At 38.4% G+C, this 22,131-nt stretch overlaps 1 protein-coding gene across 2 annotated transcripts in view; it reads right to left on the reverse strand.

Annotated features, from left to right (window-relative positions):
• The window catches only part of LOC126353476 (DNA ligase 1), a 108,778-nt gene that overhangs the window by 51,334 nt on the left and 35,313 nt on the right, over positions 1–22,131 (reverse strand). Inside the window, exon 6 of one of the 2 annotated variants that reach the window (XM_050002766.1) lies at positions 11,619–11,880. In XM_050002766.1, the coding sequence (XP_049858723.1) occupies positions 11,619–11,880 (262 nt within the window). The remainder of the gene's footprint in view (positions 1–11,618; positions 11,881–22,131) is intronic. The other variant, XM_050002767.1, reaches the window with a different exon arrangement.

Raw genomic sequence — 22,131 nt, forward strand, 5'->3', positions numbered from 1 at the left:
TGGGTTTAAATATTTAAATATGTCTTTTCTTCAAGAAAGAAAACCAAAATATTAAATTCTGCACTTAAATATTCTTTCACTTATCAGGTCCCAACTACGGTATCACTGCGAACAAAGTCATCATTTTGAAAAACAGTAAACAACACAATGAGCAAGCCATCAGACCCTGACAGAATTACAATTAGATTTTGACATTGATTATGTTGAGGAATTGGCCCCTCACTCAAACTTATAGATGCTCTACACCGAAGTTATCAGCTCCCTTGAACGCACTAAAAGAAATGAATGTGGATAAAATACCTAAAATTGTTGTCACACAATGAAGAGGATACCTATGACACTCATTCACTCACAACCACCTCATTCACTCACACCCACCCACTTGCATTGATCCAAAAATCTCACTAACTCACAGGACTCAATACAACGGAGAAGGGTGAAAGGTGCTATTTCTGGGATTAAAACAGAAGTACAATCATAGAAGAACTGAAAGAATAGCAAAAGGAGTTGTGACTGGCTGACCACTTACAAAAAACATGGGTGATCCAGTCACCCAAGTACATCTTCCTAAAATTTTTGGAAACAAGTTTCACAAATTAAAAAATCTTAAAATGCTAACCACATTTGTTTCAAATTCATTTACAATACAGGGTAGATTGCTGGAAAATCTGCTGCTGCCCTTTGGTTCAAAATAGATTGCTGGAAAATCTGCTGCTGCCCTTTGGTTCAAAAATTAAACACAGTCTAGTAAAATGTACACGCTGCTCTGCACGCCACAAGCACCACACATGGGAGAACCCTCTTGCTGGAGCAAGAAGCCATGTGACCCAAGGACTGTGGCCTTCACGGAGACAAATAAGCAGGACCTCACCCCATCTTCAAGGCTGAAAGGAGGTATGCCACAGCCATGTAATGGGCTTTACTAGACACAGCCTATTATCTGTCACTTCTGGCCACTTGTCTTCTGATCAACATATGACTCTGTATTTCATCAGTGGTGGTGGTGGTGGTGGTGGTGGTGGTGGTTGTGGTTAGGATGTTTAAGGGGGACTAAACAGCTAAGGTCATCAGTCCCCCTTTCATCAGTGAAATGATTGCATGTAGGGGGATAACACACTGAAATAACTGATGACCACTACATGCCTTCTTGGCTGGCACATCCACCTCTAATTCCCTGCAATACCCATGTGTCCTGGTACCCAGCAGCAGAAAGACACCTCCTTCCCCAGCCACTGTAGTTGAAGGAGGGTGTCCTGGATACCTGAATTACTTTACCTACTGGGTACAAGCATTGCAGAGGGTGAAAGGCACTCAGAGAATCAGAACAAACACAGAATTTAGCACTCAAAGCGTGATTCGCCTGCTCCAGTGCTAACAAGATCACATCCAGTTCTGCATCAGAAACACGAGGCAATTGAACCTTCAGGTAGTGATGAGGGAAACAACAGAGCAATCAATAGGCATCCCCATTTCACCCCATCCAAAAGGACAGCTGTAGGGTTGTGGTTTCCAGTTAAAAACAAAGAAAAATAAAGTATTAAAAACATGCAACAATGCAATCCCTCCTGTATTACACTAAATCTAAAATTACATTGGGTCTACGCAGTAACCACTGTGGCACGCTGTTAAAACACTGGAATTGGGGTTGTATGTATTCCACACCAAGTAACTCAAGCACCTATTGCAAGCACATCCCAAGCAGCATTGTTGTTCATGGTCAACTGGAGAAAATGCGTTCCAAAGGTGGACAAACAGCAGGATGGTATGCAGGTGAATTCAGAGCTGCGTGGAACTTGCATGCCTGACACACCATGAGCAGCAGTCACTCAATGTTGAGTGACAGTTCCCCAGCCTTAGCACAGAGACTGTGTACACTGCTTGTCCTGTAAGCACCTATGGCCAGCAGGATCCCCTCATGGTGGACAACATCAATAATCTTAGAAGTAAGAAGGCCTCACTGCCCCATAGACTGTGCATCCACTGTCCAGCCATGAATGCACAAAAGCACTATAAAACTGGAGCACATGTGCCCCGACAGCTCCCCAAGATCTGTGGCTGAGGCACTTTATGACATTCAGTGCCTTCTGGGTTCAGGCTATCAGTTTTCTCAGCTGTGGTAACCACGACAATTTGGAGTAAAATATGAGACTTGTAAACCTCACTGATAGTTTAAAATTAAAAAGGCGTCCCTCACATGCAAGTCAGTTACATTAGAAACACAACGAGGATGATTAAAATGGATGCACACACTTTTTCTGCAAAAAATGGAAAACCCATCATTGTAGCCCACTCATGTAACCTCTGCATTGTCAGTTGCAACTGACAGATCACTGTTTCAACACTGGAGGAGAAACAGAAAACAGCAAAGTCGTACACAGATAAGGAGCACTGTACAGAACTCCTTACCATAGGCAGGATACTGTTTATGGTTATGGCAAATACGGTAAACACTTAAAACACTGCCCTGAGGAAAACCATTCTCCTGCTCAAAACAATGCATCAGCACGTCACCAACTTGACACCTAAAAGAGAGCTTGGCAGTCCATTGGCTGTGAAGCAGAAGCAGTAGAATGACGTCCACATGGTCTGATGGTTTACCACCTGTTTTAGTCCATGATGGAAGCTTCCCATTTGCTCTTTTGGTCTGGGAGGGCTCTGTAGGAGCTACCACAGGTATGGTCAAGGCAGTGCCAGCTTTTTTTACCAGGCACTGCCTTGGGATATACTGGGTGATCCGCAATGGTGGCAACTGTGGCTTTATCTGATGTTCTCAGGAGGGCTATGGGCTCTGAAACAACTGCCACTTGACAAGTGCACTGACAAACACAGGTAATAGTGCTGACACTAGGAACTTCTGTTTGTGTAGAAGTGTTGGCTGCCAAAATGGACTTTTTGAGGGCTGAAGTAAAAGATTTAGTGACTGGGGGAGGCTGCATGCTCTTTAAGAGCTTCTTGGTCTCACCATACAAGTACAGGATGTGTTGCATTCAAAGTTTTAATTTCCCGTATCTTCCTTTCTTTGAGGAAGACACTGCAGTCCCAACTCCGTTACATGCAGCCTTCTCATATTTGCCGCAAGTGGCTTCATGCTCACATACATAGGTGGAGTCCAAAGTGCTGGCATTTAAAAACAGTGCATTGGGTTGGGGACATATGGCCATACACTTGAACAAAGGAAACCTGCCTTGACATGCTCTGGCAGTTCGTGCTATTGAAGGTAAAGAATAAGGAGTAAGATTTTATAATACACCCTTCCATCATTTTTAATATATGTTACACATCAACGATCGCTTCTTGAGCCCATTCATCTTTCACACTTCCTGCTTGGTAATGTTGACTAGATTTATGCACGGCACAACACCTTTGCTGTAATTCAAGATGTTGTGGAGTTCCATTTCTGTGGCATATTCCCTGAAGCATTTAGCTTTCCGGAGGTTTGTCACTTGCTGGAAACTAGCAGTCTCAACTAACAGTGTTCCACTACATAATCCCTGACAGGTTTTAATGTTCCTGCAATGCCCTGTAAACATTTGTTAAAATAAAAAGGTGAAACTCTCTCAAAGCTGGTGTCCTTAAGTTTCACAATCAAAAACACTTTCTTATTAGTACCATGCATTCTGTTACTATTGCTAGAAGAACTCTATGGAAGTCATGAGTCTGGAGGACTGGCTACATGTACCATCTTATAGAATGGGTGTTGATACATACCATTAGTCCAACCTTTCCGCTGGGAGGAGGAAGAGAAATTTTCGAAGGATTCATCTCAGTCCCACAAGCAGCTAGGAACATAAACAGATAGAGTGTCACGTGCCTAGGTAAGCCTTATACAACTGTGGTGCAGCAGGTTCCCCAGAGGCTGCCCGCTAATGACTGTTCACCCCAACAGCCATGCATTTCATCAGTGTGCAGAGCATCTTAAGACTGATTTTTTTTTATAGAAGTTTTTATCATCCTCAAAATCTGGGCAGTCAAGCGAAGATACCCATCCTCTGTGGCACACAACATTCCACTGCCGCAACACACAGTAGTCACTCAAGTATGGCCAGAGCTTGTGGTGACAGAGGAATGGCGACACTTAACAATCCCTTGCTCAGGAACCCCCAGGATCGCCATGCCTGTACCCAGCAAACAAATGCTGAGCCCCTGAGGGAGCCTCTATTATTGCTCATGTTTATGAAAAAAATGTCTTGCACAATAAACAGCCCCAAATTACTGGAAAAGAGTGCAAGGCACTCTAGTTTATAAAATGTTAAAAGAATGGTTTCACATCATTACAGACTACTATCTTCAATGCCCACCTGCATTTTCAAACACATTCTAAGCTCAAATACGATTTCCTATGAAGAAAAAAGTTTTTTTTCTTTTCTTCTTCTTCTTCTTCCAAAAGATCCACATGGGTTCATGGAAAGCTGCACATAAATATTGCTTGCTTTAATCATACACTATACCTCGCAACAGTAAATTTAGGAAAATGGCTAGATTTGTGAATGACAACATTTTCACTAGGTGATTGCCTGTGTTGTGATACCAAATTTATTCAGGGTGTATACACAGACAAACAAAATTAATTCCTGGACATTCCAATTAAAAATAAACTTCTTTCAGTGTGAAAGTACACTTTTTTTCAGAGTGAAAATACACTTTTTCCATGTCAAATGACAGTATACTTCCTGTTGGAATTGTAAAACTTATACATCCTTTAAATGGTAAAGGTTCCAGACAGTGGCATACAACTTCCCAGTGTCACCATGCTTGCACAGCTACGATGATGCAGGAAGCCCACATGTTCATACGTGTTAAACATTAAAAGATGATACATTATGTCATAAAAGAAACAATACAGCACAAGATATGCAAGAGCATCAGAATTTTGTGAACCATACTAAAATGCATAATTCAGCTTAAGTGCACATTCGTATGTCCTGACACGTATGTAAATTTTCTTGGAGTACCAGTACAGTATCATCTCATGTTTGGTTCTTTATTATGGCATAATGCCATGCATGCTGGATGATGAAAACATGCACTTTTGAAATGATGCGAATAGTTGAAACTAGCTAACAGTGTGGAATTAAATACTCCGTTTCAAATAAATTTACTGCCTCAGTGAAAAAGATTAATAAAAGCCAAATTTCTTTAGCAAACCGACAAAAATAACTTCACTGTTCTGCAAGGCGATTAATGCTTGATTGTCAGAAAGGTGGAAATAAAATAAAATCTTAAGCTAATAACATATTTTAGGCTTCCGTAATTATGTGAATGTATTTTAATTCACTTGATAGCTCCTGGCCACAGAAACCCGTTTTCATTTGACATGAGAGCAATAAACGAAGAGGATACAGCAAAATCACTGAACACAAACATGGGACACAAGGAGACTAACCACCTCTCCACAGCAACTCAGACTGTTCAGTGTATCAGCCAAGGATTAACAATATTCCTGAACCACGGCAGTAGTAGACAGTGGTTCATTGTGCCTATCTACCGGCGCTTTCCCGCTTGGTAAGTCTTGGAATCTTTGTTTTTAATATCAAATGTGTATTAGACCTACAACAAGCAAAAAGCTTCCTGTTAGGAAACAGTTTCACATTTCATTCACACACTCCAGCTTCTCAAGCATGAGATCGAAAAGTAGTAGTATGAAATTTTTATACAAATTTGGAATTGTCATATTCTTCCATAATTTGTGTGATGTCCCCATTTCTTCTACTTCCCCGTTCTAACAAACATCATCACTAATTCTGTAACTGTTCCTGCCAGTGTCAAAACTTATTCTCCAGTTAGAAGTTATCATGTGTTCCTACAATGCATTTTCTGTGCTACCCCCAGAACAACAGACTGCTGCTACGGTTGACAATGGGGACTGTAAAACTGGCCCTTACTATTGTAGTGGTCTGGCCAAAATTTTTCTGTCAAAATTTCCTTTTCTTGGATACACAGAGAAGATAATACGTAATCTTTCTTACCTTTTAGTCGTTTATTTTCACTCTGGTAGTCTGAATCTATGGATTTCACAAGTAATTGTAACAACACTGATCATTTGCAAACCTAATTAGCAACATAGACAAACAGCAATTTGCATTCACCCGTTCGGCTTTATTCCACTCAGCTCTTATAGCCCTGTACCCTTCTGTCTGCAAGAAAGTTTATTTCTAGGTGCAACGGGGATTCCCCTGGTAGAGACATGACGTACACAATGCATGCATTCAAAAATCACCTTACAATTCATTCAGAAATAAACTTACAATATGTTCAAAAACCAACAGGGATGAGCTACAAAATCATATGAATAATAGACAGACCAACATGCACTGGATACTAGGCGCTTTATGAAACAAAGTTTTCCTCCTCAAGAATATGAATCTGCCATGGAGGAAGAGGAGGAGGAGGAAAAAAACACCATGGTGGATAATTTAGTAAAGAGAGGCTAACTGTTTTATTATGGTGTAATGAAAGTGGAACATAAAAGTTGGTGACAATAATAACTGGAAAAGCGAAGAGTCCAACAATGTTTTATAAATGTGAGGACATTTCCATGCAAATATAACAGCTGATGCAAACACATGGGTAAAAATTACCATACTCGAACAATTCTTGTGTGCCTAAGATGCAGGGTTTGGTGTTAGAAACATGGAAGTCCACCTATTTATTGTCCAGTGTGCAATGAAGTCCCCAAGATGTCATATCCACAAAAAAAAATGTATTGTTTTTTCCTCCTAACTGTACAATCCATCTTCACCCACTTGGCCAAGGCATTACAAAATGCCCGAAACAAAAATACAGCATCAGTCTAACACGAAAGAGGCTGGAATGTCTTGACACTATGACAAGCAAGGTTACAATCTTAGATGCCATGCATTCTGTAAGAAGTTCCTTTCCATGTAAGAAAGCACAATCCTCTCAAAAATGTGCTAACAAGATTCCACTGTGTTACATTCTTCCTGAAGCACTTCAAAGCTGGCTGGCTTTGATCAGCTACTTATAGAAAGCATCACACCAGAAAACGAAGGAATAGCAACTGAATAACAGCAGCAAATAACGAAGTAAGAAGAATATGCTATCTTAGCTTCAACAAATACGGTGAATGTGGCAAAGGTCCTGCCATTCTCAGTCCTATTGGTAACTGGTGAAGTCTTGCAATAACAGATGGCACAGAAACAAGGAGAAAGTGAACATAAGAATGAACCAGAACTTTTGTTGCTTCCTACAGAGTCAAGAGCTACTGAAACAATGAACACAGTTACGTGTTATGTTTCAAGTTCTGATGTCGATGAAGAAGTGATGAATGCATTCATTAAGATGAGCAATACAATATTAAAATGAGCAAAAAAGCAGTCTACTATTAACATGTTTTTCAAACCTTCATGAAAATAGGACTACACACTGTATAATATTATGTCATAGTGTGGTTAGGCTAATAAGATTATGATATGTTGAAATGGTAACCCCTTTTCAACAATTGGCTGAAATTCACTAATGAAGAGATGCAAAACAAACAGCATTCATTTGTTTTGAGAACTGTAATAAAAGTAGTAATCTTACCGTATTTTTAGTTTTTTCTACATCACATGTCAGGTACATATCTTGGAGGCTGCAAGTTACGAGCTCCCGCCACGTGACTCTCTTGCATTCCAGTTGATTGAAAGTAGAAATGTACATGTTCGATATATCGGATTTTGAGCAATGTCACTATTATATAACACATTTTTGCTTCTTGTTTTCCAATACATAATTGGGAGTGCTTCTGGATGAGATATTCCAAACGCAATCATGAAAAGGCACATTCTGAATAACCATTTATTGAGATATCATGCAAGGAAGAGTGGTGTTATGATATCACATGTTACCCCAAATATGGTACCACAATTATGTATCTTCACCAAGGAAAAAGTCAAATCATTATCGAATTATGTATTTCTTATAGCATGTTTTCCATTTTATGACATTCTAAATCTGCAGTCCTCTCAAAAATGTGCTAACAAGATCCTACTGTGTTACATTCTTCCTGAAATGTGAGACTATTTTGTCTGTATCATGTATCTTGTATCTTGCACGCTAGGTGGAATAATTCTGTCATGACTGGTCCTCCCAAGGATGTCAATAATTCTGAGGGACCTTGTTTCCACTTATGTTTTTCCGTGCTCTGTCAAATTCTTTTTGCGCTATAATATCTCCAATGTCACCGTCACCTACTACCTCTTCTCTATCTGTAACATTGTTCTCAAGTTTGTTCTACTTTACAGACCTACTATAAAATTCTTTATCTTTCTCTTCTTTGTTTAGTAATGACTTGCCTTCTGAACTCTTGATTCAACTGCTTCTCTTTCTTCCAAAGCTCTCTCTAATTTTCATATAAGCGACATCTATATTTCCCCTAGTTATGCACACTCCTTCTGCCTTGCACTGTGCTCTGGCCACTCTTGCTTGCCCAATTTGAACTTTCTGTCAATCTCATTTTTTAGATATCTAAATTCTATTTCATCTGCTGCCTTTTTATATTTTCTCCTTTTGTTAATTCAAGTCAGTGTCTCCTGAATTATTCAGGGATTTCTATGATGCCTTGCCTTTTTACCTACGTGATTTTTCACAGCCTTCCCTATTTCATCTCTCGATGCTATGCATTTGTCTTCTACTTCATAAGATAAGAAACGATAATCTGCAAAATCATTTACTGCGTTATCTTGTTTATGATAAAGCACGCAACAGCATGTGACATGCAGTGTTGTAACAATGGAAATAAAATGAAGTTATCACATACATACTGAATATGAAAGGATTTTTATAAAAGTGTGTGTCAAAGGCTTTTATGGCACCTACAAACTATTTATCTACCATCAGAAGTTATCAAAGTACATGAATATCTGCCATTCGTAATGGAACTATTAACAACAATGATGATTGGTGACGTGTCTCATGAGACAGGAATGTTAGAAAATGAAGCCTGTAAATCTTTTCCTCGTGTTGACAAGAAAGGAAAATACAGCAGTCAAAAGTTAAAATTTATCAATTTAGAAAATGAGGTAACTGATTATATGAAACTAATTCCTTTGTAGAAAAGTCATTATAATCGGAAGGGATCCACAAGGCAATTTTGTGTGATTTGTATCTGAAATGTATCAACTTTACAAAAATAAAAATGAAAGGAATGGTTTTCAGAGTGTCTGATATGAACACACAAATGATATTCACACAAAAATCTAGTACAGGTTTAGAGATGCCTTATACATGTAAGTTGAGTGATGGGTGGATATTCAAACAATAGGCTACAATACCTCTAGATATTTGCCTACGTCCAACTCAAGACAAAACTGCTTTTAGTCTTGTGAAGTAGTATTGAGGCAAATGCCACAAATAAAAATCAGGCTACTAACTATTTATTTTCAGAAAGTTTTTCCAACATCTAAGATAGCTACTGAAGTTGTGCTCTATATAACAAGACCTTGGGTGCACAACTTTGAAATCCACATAGGCACCAATAATAATGGTGTTTTTATATGTGCTCTGGAAATATGGTTTCTAGTGGTGTTACAGAATTCACCATTTCTATAGACATCTAAGTGTCCCACAAAACACACTGAAAAAAAGAAATTTGTGTTTTTTATGAACAAGAATAATACATTGTATCTGATGCACTATTCTTGCACTGGCTGGACTTCTGATTTCACAGAACATTATTACTCAGTTCCCGGACATACCTTTTGTCTTCCAACAGTGACTCTGTTGTAATTGAGAAAGAGATTACAAAAACAGGCTATGTCTTTAAACTGGAGGACTATTACAGTGTGAAAGAGAAGCCCCAAGTGAAGAACCACTTCCTTGTGCACAGGGTGACAAAGAAAGATTTATAAAAATTTTAAGCAACAACTTCAAATCTAACAAAAAGACAGCCAAGCACATCTGAGCAGAAGGTGGAATTCCGAAAAATTTGGGCCATGGAGAGCAAAGCCAGGAAACCTGCCATTATCGAATTTAAAGAAAATGACTCTCCATTGGCTTTTTGGGAGGAAGATGAGGTTTTTCACAAAAGCAGTGAATGACCTTATTAACACGGAACATTAACAGATTTCTTCCCCATCACAGCTTATTCACACTTACAAGCTGTGTGAGTACTTTTGTCCAGGTGGCAGAAAGACTGCTGTTGCAAAGCTCAAGGACTTTATCTCCTGGCTCTCTTAAATGCCTGAAAAATATCATCTTCAACCTCAAAGTGGAAACAACGAGAAGGAGGGGGAACCATACCGCTAAAAGTATGGATTTTGATGCAGATGCATACTTACAGCCAGTGTGACTTGAACCCCAGGCACTACTAGTAATTCTTAAATGTAACAAGGAACTTATGTCCAAGTAAATCTGAACCTAATTGCATTTTAACAAATTATTAATGAAAATTGTGCTGTCATAAAAGTTAGCCTTTCTTTTAAATTCATTATTAATATTTGGTGATTTGGAGGTAAAATTTTACAATAGATAATGGATATTAGAAGCTGATTTTAATTTTCCTGTAAATAACTGCTTATGAACTAAAAAGATGACTGTTAATGTGCTCAATTTCATATGAAAAGACAAATGAAAGCATAATTCCTTACTTGCATAATTCAGATACCTCTCACACTCTAGCAATCAAATTCAGTGACTGTGATAGTAGCTGAAGCAGTATACGTTTCATTTTAAATGCCTCAATGTTAATCCAATCAGTTGTTTGGAAAAAGAAATACATTTATTAAACAGAAGCATCGCCTGCTGGGGACACAGTAATTAATGTACAGATAAACTGCCTTAGATGGGGTATTATCTGATTTGATTGATTCAGCGTTGATGATGATGATGATGATGATGATGATGATAAGCGGTACTTCAAACAGCTAACATGAATATCTGAGGATGCTCACGTCTGATGAGCAAAACTTTTTCAAATAAATAATGACTTGTAGCATTTTACCTGTATATTAAAAAAGTTCATTATACAACACTGTGCACAATATCATTCTGGCAAGAGCGTTTAAAAATTAAATGTTATATTACCTCCAACACGACCATGAGAGATGTTCAAATAAATAATCAAGATGAAAATTGATTTATCATTTTCCAGCTGAAATTCATCCCCACATTTCAGACGCAATAAAAATAACTTACACTTAACTATGAAATAGCTAGTGGTTAAAAATATGCAATTCCCCCCTCCCCCCCCCTCTCCACCCTCCAATGGGCCTTTTGTTCCTAATGTAATAACTTTAATTTCAGCCTCCTCTCCCAACCACGTATCACTGATGTGTATAATTATCTATTTTCGTATTTTACTTAAATAATTACACAACACAGATTTATTTTTAACATCACTGTTCTCTGAATCAACATTGAACAAAACTTCCAGCATGTATGTAAGTATTATGTTGCTGTTAATGTTTCATCAGCAACATATGCAATGGAAAACTTTGATTTCCTTTTTTATTCTTTATAACTCAAGTTACATTTCAATCAACCATAAACCATGTGTGTTGCTGTCAATGATTAATTTGTGTTTTCCTTCAATTTCTTCTACAATGTGAATGATAATCCTTCTATTATGAAGACATGGCATGAAGGGAGATACATAACTCACAATCAAAAACTTAACTTACCGAAAAAACTGTGTATTTTCTTTGATGGGGAATCCTTTGTTGGAGAATCCTTTGCTGGAGAGCTTTTTGTTGGTGAACTCTTTGTCGGTGACTTTACGCCATCTTCTTCTTCCTTTCCACTGTCACTATCCTTTGCTGAAGACTTTGCAGTCATGGATTCTTTTGAGCTTTTGTTTTCCTTGTTGGTATCTTGCCTCTTCTTTTTCCCTTTTTGTTCTTTACTCTTTCTGGATGGAACGCTCTTTTCACTTTTGTCTCTCTGCTGAGAAAGGAAAAGCATATAACAACACAAATAACTCAAGCTTCCTTTACATGTCACATGTAAGAATACATCACTCACAAATGGAATCAAACAATCTGATTTACTGTGGCAGCTGCTGACCCATATACTTCATGGTAACAAAATTTTCCCCAGCCAAAAATATAGGTAAAAAGCACGTATTAAGAGGAAAGATAAAGTTACTCATAACAATGTGACGTTTCACTTGAGACAAACGAGACATTACAAGGAAATCGAACAGCACAACACATCAATAGTGGCAGCACTAAAATGAGCGTAGTTTGAACATATTATTTGAAGCCTTCTCTAAAATCACTGTTTGAAATAAATGATAGGTTACATGTAATTTTCGTTTCACATCCAGCATGTCAGAAAAAAAAAGAGATGAAAAACAAAAATTTACAAAAAACAACTAGTATGCTAATTTACCTTCCAAAGACAACAAGTGAAATGGTCCTCATGAACATAAAAAGATCTTAAACATATTTTCATTTAAAATTTACCACAAAACATGTAAATGTTCAATACACTGAGATACCTAGGATAATTCTTAAGCTATTGTAGTCATCACGCATCATCAAATAGAAAAATCAATTTACAACGCTTATTTTCAATGATCACATTATAGCACTGAATTTGTACAGAGGTCAGATTGATTTGTACGGAGGTCAGATTGTACAAATACATTACTTGATATTATTAGTAGCATATACTGTCAGTCAGTTCAACCAAGAAGTTTATCACTGGAGCAGGGGGTGGCAAGTAATAAATCCTTATAGCTCCTCTTGGTTATGACTGCTGGCTAGCTAAAGAAAATGTGTGTTCCTGAGTAACTGACTCCTTTCTGGACGAAAGTTAAGTTACTTTAAATCTTTGAGAAGTTTATTCCTATTTTTAGTATTAATTCCATGAACTAAGCTGTCGGTTCAAAAAATAGCTACTGTATTTACCCGATTATAAGACGAGCCTTCTCAAATTCGTCATTCAAACGATACAAGACAATCTTATATTTCCTGAGATAAATGTTTTTACAGTGCTTAACAGATTAATCTTGGGGGCATCTTACAGTTACAGATGAAGCTTTGGCTACTGTGGTTTCATACAAATTTATTTTGAAGAATTATTAAGGGTAGAGCTTAGAAAACATTACTTTCATCCAAACAGGCTAGAGTTTCCCCAACACGCAGTAGCGCTCAATACAGTATCGATCTTGCTCTATCAATCACGTTACATTTGACCTGCAGCACTAGTGTGACTGGATATGTGAGAAACTATGAATTGGGCACAATGACAGTCTAAGGCTCCACCTAAAAAACTGACAATTTTGTGAAACACAGGAGGAAATAGCATGAAATAGCTTTAAATTCTATCAACTCACAAGCTTTTGTTGTATTTGAATACATCTGCAATAGAAGTTATCATACATGTATGAGTATCATACATATCATACACCAGTTATGCTGGTGTATACACATTTATGCTGCTTTTTAAGTAAAGGTAACATTCAAAGTTGAAAATTTTGTCCTTCAAAAACCATTACATTATTCTGAACCCAAATCAGTATTTTATTTGGTCATGAGAAACTGATGATGTATGAACTGCATTGCAAATGGAAATTCAGTAGCTGTTCACATGTTCCAATACCATGGGAAACTGTTACTACCTTTTAATCGGTTTTAGAACAAGACAGTGATATTTAGAAGAAACGAGAAAAAAAATTAATGTAGAATTAAATGTCTAACAAACACAACAAATCACATTAAACTGACTGCAATTGTTATTGCAAGAATAGGTTAAAGCGGAAAGACTCATGGTAGGGGTAGCACCAACGGCTGATATTAGATCGTGGTACGAACGAAAGTTTGATAATTAGACTCAATCGTTACTGCAATCTTTTACGTGTGTATTATTTGCTATTGTTACATATGACCTGCACCCTAGAAGACAGCGCTGTCCATGTTCCACTGTTGCATAAGCACAATACTATGGAAGGCGTAGTGGCAACCAGTGACATGAGCTTACCTGGGAATTGTAAGTATTTGGGGGGGGGGGGGGGGGGGGAGGGATTGCGCTGGCAGCAAATTTCATCTTGCCGCCAACAATGGGACTCTATACTGTGTACTTTGGCTTTTTATGAATGTCTGCTATGTTTATGAATTTGTACTTGGAATTGACCTGACTTTAAAATGGGACAAATACTCAACAATGGCATATGATTCTGCAAGAGATGCAAAAGCCTAGAATGGGGGCAGTGGCTTGCTTACCTGTTTTGTGCAGCAATGTTGTTGATTCTCACTGTGTGGTATGGTGCAACTGACTGGGATTGGAGTTGCTTGTTTTACACAGCCAATGAGAGAGAGCAGTGGGCAGACAATATGTTTTTGTAGCAAAAGACATAACATTCTCACATCAGTATAGAAGCAAAATCCGCTATGTGATAAAAAAGTTGCAAAATACACGGAAGAAACAGCTAAATATTTGTGACAATGAAGACATGTTTCACAGTTGCCCTGTTAGGATGACGACAATGATGATTAAAAATATAGTGGTAGCACAGTTGACAGACTAAAAAAAAGCAGTAAAGATAAAAATTAATGTAAACAAATTATTTTCGTTTATTTTAATATTTCTTTCATTATCAAAATGGAGACAACTAATAAATGACGTAAGTTTACAATAGGTGTAATGGTAACTTTTTAGGTAGATACCCTACACCAATAAAAGTTTGTAATTTTGATTAGTCAAATTATCAAATTATGTTAAAAAATAAACTTTCCTCAAGGAGCCTCTTTAAAAAAGGGATCACCTTATATTCAGGGTTGCCTTATACCCAGGTAAATATGCTACATTTTTATAAGACACTAAATTTATTCAGGAGCAGTAGCTAGTATCTGGACGTTCTTGAGTTCACGCCATGAATAATTCATATTATGTGTTAGTCACAGTGATGATGGGTGCACATAGCGTGCGTGTTTTTAATAAAACTGTTTAAACTTACTTCTCATGTTCGCGTATTGGTGTACCTCAAGGACCCACTGCTTACAAATCCTGACAAAATATTCGTGTAATCATCATCCATCCCTTATAGAAGTGGTGTCAGCACAAGGATAATTATGGAAAATCTACAGTCCTCAAGAGGCGCAGTACAATGTGAACTTTGAGCAGCAGCAGCAGCAGCAGCAGCAGCAGCAGCATGAACATCTTCTGACTAAGCTGGGACATCCAATGCGGGAATTCAGGTTGGTCTACCCCAGTTTGGCTAGAATAAGAAAGGCACTGATGGATTTTTATTTTACATATGAGTGACTCATTGGCGTTAAATTAGACGAATGGCAAGGTGTATATGTGGACAAGGGAAAAAAGTTCCCGGATGTTTCAAGGATTTCCCCGTTAAAAATACACTTTCTCCCGGGTGAAGATACACTTTTTCCGTGTTAAGTGACAGTATACTCTTATTCGGCACTGTAAAACCCGTCAATCCTTTGAATGTATATGGTTTTATATACCGGAGTAGAATTTCCCGGCACTTTAGAAAACGAAACTCAGGGGGGGAAAACACGTTTTGAAAGACCTTTGATGTGCAGCAACATGTATGTTGCATATTTTCGTATTACGAAGGTATAAATTCGAATTCACCAAACACTGCATGCCACTTTCTGAAGCATTAAAATCGAGATTGCAATCCGCTTTTGTAAGCTCGTCATAGCTAATGTCACGTGACCCTGCCAGCTGATGACATGGTCTCTATTATTAACAAGTGGAAGAGAAGCTAAGCTTCTACATACAATGTTGATCTTTTTGGCGCTTGTTACACATTAAGATACATCACACAAATGTACCCAGTAAAATTTTTAATAACAACGTAAATGTCTGATCTTCTGGGCTCGAAATTCTTCTAAATGGTCGTCCCCAAAGTGTTGATTTTTAAATGAGAGTCAAACACTTTGTGAGTTAAGAAATTCATCGTACATTCTCGCACATAGCTGATCTTAAGTAAAAGGAAATCTACTTTGAATGTAACGCTTTTCAAACCACCATTCGTAATATTTTCCCGCGACCTGATAGAAATAGGTTCATTTCTGCAGTTGCAAGAGAGCGCCAGATAACAAGCATCACCGTGCTTGCGCAGCTACAATGACACAGGAAGTCCATATGTTTGTACACGTAAAACATTAAAAGATCTTACATTATTTCATAAAATAAACAAGACACCAGAGGATACTTCAAGAGCCTCGGAATTTCGTTAACCATACTAAAATGCACAATTCGGCTTAAAATGCTCATTCGTATGTAAATTTTCTTGGAGCACCAGTACTGTTTTATTTCGGAGTACCAGTACTGTTTTATCTCATGTTTGATTCTTTATTATGGCATAATGCCATATGTGCACTTGAAATGCAGTGAACTGTTGAAACTAGCCAATAGTGTGAAATTAAACACTTCGTTTCAAATAAATTGACTGTCTCAACAAAAAAGATTAATAAAAGCCAAATCTCTTTAGCAAACTGACAAAAATAACTTCATTGTTCTGTAAGGTGATTAATGTTTGACTGTCAGAAAGGTGGAAATAAAATCTAAAACGAATAAGATATTTTAGCCTTCCGTAATAACGCGAACCTATTTTAATTCATTTGATAGCTCCCAGCCACAAAAATTCATTTTGTTATCATTTAACGTGAGAGCAATAAAAGAAGAGAAAACAACAAAATCACTAAACGTAAACATAGGTCACGTGGAGACGACCCACCTCCCCATCACAAGTCAGACTGCTCTGTGCATCAGTCCCAGATTTACTAATTTCCGAACCGGGGCAATATTAAGTAGTGGCACCCAGCCACACTTCTGTAACCAAAAGCGATAGAAGGTATTACTCATACGCGACTCAACTGCGCATGCACAAGAGCCTGCCCACAACTGCTCGAATGAATCTAATTTAAACAGTTGTCACGCCATGCTCATCGGAGGCAATTTGTTGTTACAAAGCATTGAATAGTCTTCCTAAAGACTTTGACACACTTTGCTGTTGGCAGACGCTTGTATGAGCACTGTTTTGTTGGTGTATACGGCGCATTTCCTTTGGAACTTAAGTTGTTTTTTTTTTTTTTGTCCCCCCTCCCCTCTCGTCCATGTTTTGTTGCTGCAGTATTATTTTGCAGTAGTGGGATACAGTAATATCCTTTGTTAGAGTATTGGTTCTTACCAGTCAAAATCACAAAAATTTAACTGAAAACTAAAACAATGAAAACTTTCTGGAATTCAAAACAATTCACGGGTTTTTCCCGGCTTTCTCCTGGATGACAAAATTCCCGGGTTTTTCCCAGATCTCCAAGTTGTCCCGGGTTGTATACACCCTGCTTGGACACATTCATTCATGGGTTGCACGGAGAGGAATTAAGCAAAGCTGTCAGATTGGAGCAATGTAAAATGTTTCAGGAAACAGTAGAATCAGCTGTTGGTTTCAATGAAGCACTAAGATGACCAAATGAGATGCAGAAACAAGAACGCAGAGTTTTCAACACAACAGTACAATGCTACAGATACAATAAGCTGGGTCACAAGCGTAAGGATTGTAAAGAGAATCGAATCTGCTATCATTGCACGATGCAGGGTCATGTTTCGAGAGATTGTCACAACAAGAAGAAAGGTAAAGCAAACAACAGACAATCTGCCATATCTTTCAACAAGTACGGTGATGTACGGGCCACCGCTCCATCCGCCCCTTGCCAGAGACAGTGATTCCTGTTAACTCCAGCAAAAATCAGACCGAAAATGGCTTCGTGATAGGTGCTGTATATCGTGGGAGAAATATCTAACTACTTATTGACACATATTAAAAACAAAGATTCCAAGACTTACCAAGCGGGAAAGCGCCGGCAGACAGGCACAATGAACAAAACACACAAACACACACACAGAATTACTAGCTTTCGCAACCGATGGTTGCTTCTTCAGGAAGGAGAGGGAAAGACGAAAGGATATGGGTTTTAAGGGAGAGGGTAAGGAGTCATTCCAATCCCGGGAGCGGAAAGACTTCCCTTGGGGGAAAAAAAGGACAGGTGTACACTCGCACACACCCTTTTTTTCCCCTAAGGGAAGTCTTTCCGCTCCCGGGATTGGAATGACTCCTTACCCTCTCCCTTAAAACCCACATCCTTTCGTCTTTCCCTCTCCTTCCTGAAGAAGCAACCATCGGTTGTGAAAGCTAGTAATTCTGTGTGTGTGTTTGTGTGTTTTGTTCATTGTGCCTGTCTGCCGGCACTTTCCCGCTTGGTAAGTCTTGGAATCTTTGTTTTTAATATATTTTTCCCATGTGGAAGTTTCTTTCTATTTTATTTACTTATTGACACAGGAGGACAGACCTCATTAATGTGGTGTTGCATAGATAAACGGGATAAATTGAAATTGCCACTATTAAAACTACGGGGGTTAAATGGAGGAAAGCTACGAATTAATTCTTGGCCAAGGACGAGATGAATGTGAAAATAAAGATAAAGATAAATACACAGCAAGGGTGCAAGTAGTTTCAGATAACGGAACACGTTATGACGCTGTACTTGGATTTGATTTCTTGTCCGCTAACAAGGCAGAGATATTTGTCGCAGAAAGAAAGATCAGTCTAGGCCGTAGTAACTGAAACCTAGGAAATCGTTCTTCATCTCGTACTCAACGGAGCAACAATACTGACATCATGGGAATGGACCGCCCAAACGATGCATCAGTTCAAAAAGTCCGAGACGATGTTCAAATTGATCAACCTCAGCAAATTCCCAAGGGAGCACGAAAGACAATCTACGCTGAAGTTGAGTCACCCCAAAGCAAGGGAGGAACTTTGTTATTAATTAAGCGATCCGAGAAAAGTGAGTTATTGGATACAACACATTGTCATGTTGTTAGAAGTGTAGGTGTCACTACAATGGTGAGAGAGAATGTCACAAAAGTCCCGGTTACAATAACGAATATGAGCAATGAGAATGTTGTTTAGCTACGAGGAATGAAATTTGCTGAAGTGTCGAACGTAAGTAAAAGTGACATAATACAGCTTCCAGATGAGATAACAAATACTGCAGTTATAAACACAGATTTCTGTAACAGTACTGCAAAATTACAATGAGGAGACAATGTTAATAACGAACTGAAGCGCAAGATTTGGAAGAAGATAGAACATTTGACAGCTGATGAACAGAAGATTTTAGCGCCTGTTTTCAAATGGCTCTGAGCACTATGGGACTGAACTGCTGTGGTCATTAGTCCCCTAGAACTTAGAACTACTTAAACCTAACTAACCTAAGGACATCACCCACATTCATGCCCGAGGCAGGATTCGAACCTGCGACCGTAGCAGTCGTATGGTTCCGGACTGCGCGCCTAGAACCGCGAGACCACCGCAGCGCCTGTTTTGTTGGAGTATGCAGATTTATTCTGAAAACATGCAAATTTACCTGTCACTCATTTAGTTCAGCATCTTATTCATACAGAGAATGCAGCCCCAATCACATTCAGTCAAAGAGAGTCGGTAGAATACATGGTCAAAGAACGATTAGAAGCTGGAATTATAAAACCAAGTGATTCTTCAGACCCACCGTGGTGTTTTCCTGTTGTAATTGTAAAGAAGAAATCAATTTCTGGAGAACCACAGTTCCGTTTTGTGTTGCTTACCGATCTTTGAATGCTGTGACCACACCCGAAATTTACCCTTTACCAAATTTAGTGGAAACCTTGGATTACTTGGGCAGATGTCGAATTTTTTCAGTATGTGATTTAGCAAGTCGTTATCACCAGTTAACAGTGCATCCAGATGATCAAGCAAAAACTTCATTTTTAACAGCAACAGGACTATACAAGTATCTTCATACGTCGTTTGGACTTTGTAATGCTGCAGCTACATTTCAACACCTGATGGATTCAGTTTTACGAAGGCTCATCCTGACACAAGCTCTTGTTTACCCTGATGATGTAATAATTTTTGATGAAAACATGAAGCAGCATACTGAGATACTACAAGCTGTGTTTGAATGTATAAGAAGCGCAAACCTGTCTTTATCAATAGATAAATGTCATTTAGTACAAAGTGAAGTTAATTATCTTGGTCATGTTATAACCAGTGAAGGTGTTCGACCTGATCCAAAATTAATTGACGACGTAAAGAATTTTCCTGAACCACAGAATTTGAAAGAACTACAAGCATTCTTGGGATTGTCAAATTTCTACAGGCGATTTATAGTCGGTTATGCGAATATAGCACGTCCAATAACACAGCTACTCAGGAAAGGAGCCACATTTAATTGGTCAACAGAACGCAATAAGGCAATGGAAGAACTTAAAACTGCTCTAACCACAGCCTCAGTGTTAGCCTACCCAGATTTCAGTAAACCTTTTATTCTTTCAACAGATGCATCCAATTTTGCCATAGGTGCAATCTTGTCTCAAGAAGTTGATGGTCATAAACATCCAATCTCATTTGCTTCCAGACAATTAAACAAAGCAGAATGTAATTACACTACCACTAAGAAGGAGCTTTGTGCTTTGGTTTTTGGTATAACACATAACAGATGTTTCCTAACAGAAAAAGAATTTACAGTTATTACAGATGATGCCACACTTAAATGGCTATTGAGCTCAAAGGATCCAAGTTCCAGATTAACAAGATGGGCATTAAGACTGAGTGAGTACCAATCTAAGGTTATTCACCGACTTCGTAAACAACATGTGAATGCTGATGCAATGAGTCAAAAAGTCAATGTTTGTGTTATAATAAGTCGAGAAGAAGAGTTACAGGCAGTTCAGGAAGAAGATCCACAATGCAAATTATGGATAAATGATCAACATTTTGTCCAAATAGATGGATTATTGTACAAAATCACTAGTACAGGAAACTGCCTAGTTATTCCAGAAAGCATGAAATAGCAAATCATGAAAGAACAACACAATTCTTTATTATCAGGACATTGTGGTAAAAAAGCAACAAACATTAAAATAGCTCAAATATTTTGGTGGCCGAGCCGCAAAGCTGACATTTTCAAGTTTGTTTCACAATGTGATTCCTGTGACAGACTGAATAATGTAGGAAAAAGTAGAGCACCATTGCAAGAACTGCCAGAAACAAGTGAACCATTTGAACAAGTAGGGCTAGATGTCGTAGGACCTTTGTCTAAGACTAAAGATGGAAACAGATACATATTGACAATGTTAGATCATTTCTCTAGATACCGTCTCATGATACCAATACCTGATCAGAGTGCTGAGACTATAGCTAAAGCTTTTGTAAAAGAATGGATCACCATTAAGTATAATTAGTGATCAAGGATTAATTTTATGAGTGAATTACTTATAAACAGACTTGTAAACTCATGCAAATAACTCAGTTAAGGACTAAACCAGCACACCCTACAGGAAATGGAGGAGATAAGCAAGTCCACAGAACAATTAATAAAATGGTTAGCCGTTACGTGAGCAGTAAACACGACAATTGGGATGTCTGTTTACTGCACTTGGAAGAAGAATGCATTCACCCTTGGACTTTGCATGATCGACTGCCGGAATCAGCAATGAACACGTAAAGGATCTAGTACGCAAGCTAAAGGAAGCATGGAGGGGAGTGAAACAGTGGAATCATCAATCCTTTCTTAAGCAAGCAAGACAACACGACCGCCAAGCAGCAGTGCCACAGTATCGAGTTCGAGAGCTTGTATATCTGAGCAACATGGTATTAAAGAAGAGTCAAGTCAAAAGGTTTAAGAAGTTTTGGAAAGGACCATATACAATCTAGGAGGTGCTGTCGCCAGTCACTCTTAAGCTCCAACCGCCCTTTCGTTCGATTGTCATTCATGTCAATCACATAAAGCCATTTCTGGGTAGATTTCCAGTAGTATCGCAAGACGACAAAGACTGACCAAGAGGCATACCTGCTGTTCTCAAACCCAGGAAGCGAGAATCGCGAGGTCGTACTCCAGACTTCGAGGCCGAGGCATCGCCATGTTCCGAGCGATCTTGTTCCAGACACCACTACAATTTGCGTGAACATGTGTAGTGTGTGAGAGTGCAATGCATGTGTTTATTTCAGCCATGTGCTTATGTGAATGTGTTGTGAAAATTTAGTATTGAAGCTATTGCACAAATGAAACTAAACCTTTTATTCCACAGGTTACCACAAGAAACTCATTTATTTTTTGTTCATTGTTAACTCTAGTATTTAGAACTAATTGACCATTTTCATTTTTATTCTAATGCTTGCTA

This window comes from Schistocerca gregaria, chromosome 1 (genome assembly GCF_023897955.1).
Source record: "Schistocerca gregaria isolate iqSchGreg1 chromosome 1, iqSchGreg1.2, whole genome shotgun sequence".
NCBI lineage: Eukaryota > Metazoa > Arthropoda > Insecta > Orthoptera > Acrididae > Schistocerca > Schistocerca gregaria.